Source organism: Nicotiana attenuata, unplaced genomic scaffold (genome assembly GCF_001879085.1).
Source record: "Nicotiana attenuata strain UT unplaced genomic scaffold, NIATTr2, whole genome shotgun sequence".
Lineage (NCBI taxonomy): Eukaryota > Viridiplantae > Streptophyta > Magnoliopsida > Solanales > Solanaceae > Nicotiana > Nicotiana attenuata.
In genome coordinates this window covers 30,925-35,769 of record NW_017676047.1, presented here as the reverse complement: position 1 = coordinate 35,769, position 4,845 = coordinate 30,925, and the positions used below count along the sequence as shown (strand labels likewise).

The 4,845-nt window shown below is 36.6% G+C and overlaps 1 protein-coding gene across 5 annotated transcripts; it reads left to right on the top strand.

Moving 5' to 3' along the window:
* The first annotated feature begins 313 nt into the window (after positions 1-313).
* Positions 314-4,581, top strand: LOC109220700 (F-box/LRR-repeat protein At5g02910-like). Of its 5 annotated transcripts, none has more exons than XM_019385162.1 (5): positions 314-643; positions 1,359-1,465; positions 1,946-2,923; positions 3,268-3,429; positions 3,909-4,581. In XM_019385162.1, exons 2-5 carry the CDS (start codon positions 1,415-1,417, stop codon positions 4,305-4,307), a joined length of 1,590 nt encoding a protein of 529 aa, XP_019240707.1. In that variant the 5' UTR covers positions 314-643; positions 1,359-1,414; the 3' UTR covers positions 4,308-4,581. The 5 variants fall into 5 exon arrangements, with proteins under 5 accessions (XP_019240707.1, XP_019240708.1, XP_019240706.1 ...); XM_019385161.1 differs by lacking the exon at positions 314-643 and adding an exon at positions 650-1,254; XM_019385163.1 differs by lacking the exon at positions 1,359-1,465.
* Positions 4,582-4,845: the final 264 nt, after the last annotated feature.

Here is a 4,845-nt window from a genome sequence, read left to right as displayed (position 1 = left end):
GATCATGAATCGAACCAGATCGAAACATTCAGCTGTCGACGGACAAAGCCGGAACGTCGACCGCAAACAAAGGATGGCCAAGAGGGAAGGCTCATACTACCGCAGCGGGAGGTCGTCTCCCAACATATTCCCCCTATAGTCGATCTGCCAAAGATTGAGGCATATATTTTGGAGATGGTCACGTCAACGGCGGCAAGTGGATCATTCATGCACAAACTTAATCCAAATTAATCAGTTTTGAGGTACATTGAATAGCTAAACTAAAAAAAGAAAAGGTTCCTTCACCCCTATATAAGCAAGCATGTCCAAGTATACTGACTTCATCTTGTTGGACGGGACTCCATTTCCCCCACCCAAGTCCTTATGGTATCAATGTATTACTTATTTTACCTTTAGTTTGTACCAAAAATGATATGAATTTTTTTTGGTTTTTCATTCGGTATTCGATATCCGCATTGGAGCTCGATTATGTTTAGATTCGGACCGCATAGGGTCCCATTTTCGGGGAAAGCGACCTCTGGTTATGGTTAAGAGAAGAGCAGTCTCATCGAATTTTACTGTATATTTGAGTCTTATCTGATTGGTTAATAAACACGTGTACTTCTCTTTCTTCCTCTGTTACTTCAAGCTAGTATCATCTTGGGTGAGTTTCTCAATTATTATTATTTTGGTACAATGGGTTTCTAAATTCTGCTGCGCCTGCTTTTCTCGTATTTTTCTCTCTTTAGAATTGTTTCATGAATTTGTCTCTTTCTGATTTTACATTCTGGTTGCTACTAATCTTCATGCTTCATAGCGAGAAATCTTGTATCTCTCTCTCTCTCTCTATCTATCTCTCTCTCTCTCTCTAAATTTGTTTGTTTTGCAGATATTTTGGGGTTTCTTTTCAAAGTTTTTCCATTTGATTCCAGTTTTTCTCTACTCTTTGTTATATTTCTGAGTTCTGGTGAATATTTTCCCGTAGTATATTATATTGTTGTTTGGATGATTTTTCCTGCTGGGTTTTGTACATCCATATCATTAGTACCATTGTATCTGAGTTGAACATGCACATATAAAAGTAGATAAAAATTGCATATTGAGGAGATTATTGGAAGTGGAATTGGTACTCAAAAATAAAACCAGAATACCAAATTGTCATCGATAACTCTCTATTCAAAATGTGGGAATTTAGTTTTGTTATGCAATGTGTTTGATATAATTCTCGAGAGAGAAAGAGAGAACCACCAACACTTATCAAAGAAAATATAAAAGGTCAGTTCCCTTAATTAAGTATCTATGATTCAAAATATAAATTCTCTGTTAGCCAAATTTTCAGCTTATGAAGCTTGATCACCATTTGAATTCTTCGGTTACAGCCTTGGATGCCTCTAATTATGATATTGTGAAAGTATCAGCTGGTAGAACATTACACATGGATCAAACAGATTTTATTCTTCCCACTTATCATTCAGAATTCGCCATGGTAAGAAAAATTCCAACTATTGTTTAACAATGTAGGAATACTGGCAAAGTGGAGTACTCAGTGTTCTTTCTCTTCTTCTAGGAATGGCAGAAAAACAAGTCAATGAATTTGCATGACATAAAGAACCACTCTTCCTGATATGGAAAATAATCAAGTCTCATAAATTTTGGCAGCACGATCAGGAACTCAAAATGAGCGAGAAATACTTAATACCTCTATTCTCTAAGGGGTTGTTTAGTTCGAGAATTTGTTATGCAGGATAATAATGCAGGGATTAGTTCTATTTGGATGTTTGATGTTTAAGTAAAATTCTGGATTCAGCATTATTAGGACCAGTTGATAAAATCTAGGTCGTTAATCATCTTAATCGTAGCCGTACACTAGAGATGTCATCTCAACCACTGATCTCCTTCAAATTCATGGCTCATATGTTTCTTATTTAAATAGATTCAAATGCTCATTTCCCAAACAAATTTGCAGATCATTACTGAACCAGTGGGAAAACCCAAGGAGAGCACACCACAGTCCACAGTGATGAAGAAACCAAAGTTAATGGAGACAGTCGCCAAAGATGATGGAACCCTAGACCGAATCAACAAGTTGCCGGAGTCACTCCTCGCTCGAATTCTCTCTCTTTTGCCGTCGACGAAGAATGCTGTCAGGACATGCCTTGTCTCAAAACGGTGGCAGTACCTCTGGACTTCTATTGATAATCTCACTTTACTTTGTGAATCTCCATCAGAAGCAGAAAAATTCGTACCCTTCGTAGACTATGCATTTGCTCAACGTACTAATTCGAAAATAAGAAAATTTTATCTCGACTGCTGGGACATGCCTAGTTACAGCTTGCATATCGATCAGTGGCTTACATATGTTATAAAAAGTAAAGTGGAACATGTTGTATTGAACTCAACCTTTTTTAAGGTGTACATATTGCCTCAATCATTTTACACTTGCTCGTCATTGGTCACATTAGGTTTACGTAATTGTGCCTTTGATAAGGGAGTTGTTATATCGTGGAAATCTCTGAAGACAGTGAAGTTCATGACAGTGGAGTTAGACGATGAAGCGATTGTCAAGTTATTAACAGGTTGTCCTTCTTTGGAAACTATGGAACTGACTTTTTTCCATGGTTTTCATCATCTGGAAATTAAAAATACAAATTTGAAGACACTGAAGTTGCACAACTTTTGGCTGCTGTATGGAGGTGATCATTCGTTGCAAATTGTTGCTCCATATCTTCAGCATTTGGTGATTCCAGGAAACCTTGATGATTTTAAGTGTAGGCTAGTAAACGTATCTTCCTTGGTCAGTGCTGAGCTTACTTTTGATATCAGATGTGAGATCCAGGATAACAGTTGTCGTGATTACCATCGGGTTTTTTGGACCCTTGTTCAAGATTATCTTCAAAAATTGAGACATGTAAATGAGCTATCAATTGGGACTTGGTTTGCAGAGGTTTGGTATTGAATCAAAATTTCTTTATAGTTGCTCTATTTGATTTTTAGCAAACAGTATGCAGTATAGTGTAATTGAAAGCTTTTGTACACATGAATTTTTTTGTGTTTCACCTTTTTGTGAATTTTATGCAAGTTTTCTGTCAACTTTTAAATTAGGTATTTCTATTGTCGTACTGGCAAAGATAATTTTGGAAATTAGCATTTTTGATATTGATGTCACTTAAAGGTTTAGATATGTACTTTTGTCATAGAGCCGTAAAAACTTTATCTGTGTGATGTATATATATTTTTTAATTTCTATTATTCTGTTCTTGACTAGTTTCCTTGGGGTTACTGCACCAGGTTCTGTTCATGATGCAGCTTGATGGAGCGCAGCTTCCTGAATTGAAATGCAAATGTCTAACACTGAAGTTGCACATAACAAAGTATAATTTGTATGGAGTAGCTAGCCTTTTGCGGGCCTCGCCTCATCTGGAGACGCTCAACATACACATGGACGTTGAGGTACTTCCCACATCTTTTGCTCTTCTTCGTACATTCATTCATATTTTGATGATTTATCACGCCCTCTTTCCTCTCCATACTGAGTTTTCTAGAGGAGAATGCAAATACATCTTTCATTTGTTTGTTTGGTTTACCTTCTCAACGAGTCTTTTAGATAGGAATTTGCTATTAATTATTTGTGAAGAACCAAATCCGTGGGTTTTGACATTGTCAGAGGCGGAGCTAGCCTATTAGGTCCGAGTTCGGCTGAACCCAGTTACTTTTGCTAAAACGCAGTATTTGTACTGGAAATTCATTAAATATATATATAAATATTTAATTGCGAACCCAATAATTAAGATGAATTATGAGATCTGTGACAAATTGAGAACCCATAAACTTGAAATCATGGTTCCGTCTCTGGAAATTGTCCAATTGTGGGACAGATGTATCTTAAATTTTAACCTGTATTTGATCTAGATTATATTGTCTATATACAGGTTAATTTTTTGCAATGCCGCTATGAGTCAAGTAATTTGCACCAAGGGGATAATATCGATCTGGAGAGTTGGATTTCAAACTCTGTATTTCCCAGTCTCAAGAGTGTTAATATTATCTGCCCTACATTCATTGGGATGTGTCGGACGGGGAGGCATGATAGGCTTTTTCAACTTTCAAAATTTCTGCTAAAAAATGCAAAGGTTCTGGAGAAGTTCGTTATCATGGCAAAGAGAACACGTTGCGGCTTGTGTTCAAGGAATTGTGTATCCGCATATTCATCAGGATTGGCTGCGAAATTGTTATGTTGCCAAAGACACTCCACCAAGTTTATGATGAGTTTCCATGAGTCACGATTTTGCATGAGCAGAATGCAAGTGGTTTTGTTTCTCGGCACATAAGAAATTGCGCACAATAGTTTACCTTTTGATTTTTGTGCTGGTGAACTTAATGAGTTTTTAACCAAGTAAAATGTTCTTTTTGTGGTCTTACCCTTATGGCACGTATTATGGATGCTTGGTGTCTGATGAAGTAGTTACTTGTTGCACTCTATATGTTGTACCTTTGGTTTAAATAGTGTTTTGCAACCCTTGTCAAATAGCCTCAAAAGTTTTATGATCGGAGATGATTCCTTTGTTTTGGCTTTTTTCTTGAAGGAAGGTATTGTCTTTTTTACCTCGGTTAATTCGTAGCAGTTTTGATTTACAATGTTCAGTTAGATCTTTCTGTTTGATCTTCCTGAAATCTTCACCTATCCAGCAGATTTGAGTTGGCTAGTAACAGCTTCTGGGGATTGTAAAAGTTTGTGGAACACAGCTTTCTTGATAAATACCGAGCAAAAGAGTATAGCAGGCGCCTTTTAGTTTCATTACCCATATATTGTATGAGATTAATCATAGTGAAGATAACTAAGTTTATGTTTGAGATTGTTCCTTCTAT

Bases quoted from the DNA above. Each gene is read 5' to 3' on its own strand.
- LOC109220700 (XM_019385159.1), top strand. From the start codon at position 1,322: ATGAAGCTTGATCACCATTTGAATTCTTCGGTTACAGCCTTGGATGCC. The intron at 2,924-3,267 runs GTTTGGTATTGA...TTACTGCACCAG, and splicing joins TTGGGACTTGGTTTGCAGAG to GTTCTGTTCATGATGCAGCT. The intron at 3,430-3,908 runs GTACTTCCCACA...GTCTATATACAG, and splicing joins ACATACACATGGACGTTGAG to GTTAATTTTTTGCAATGCCG.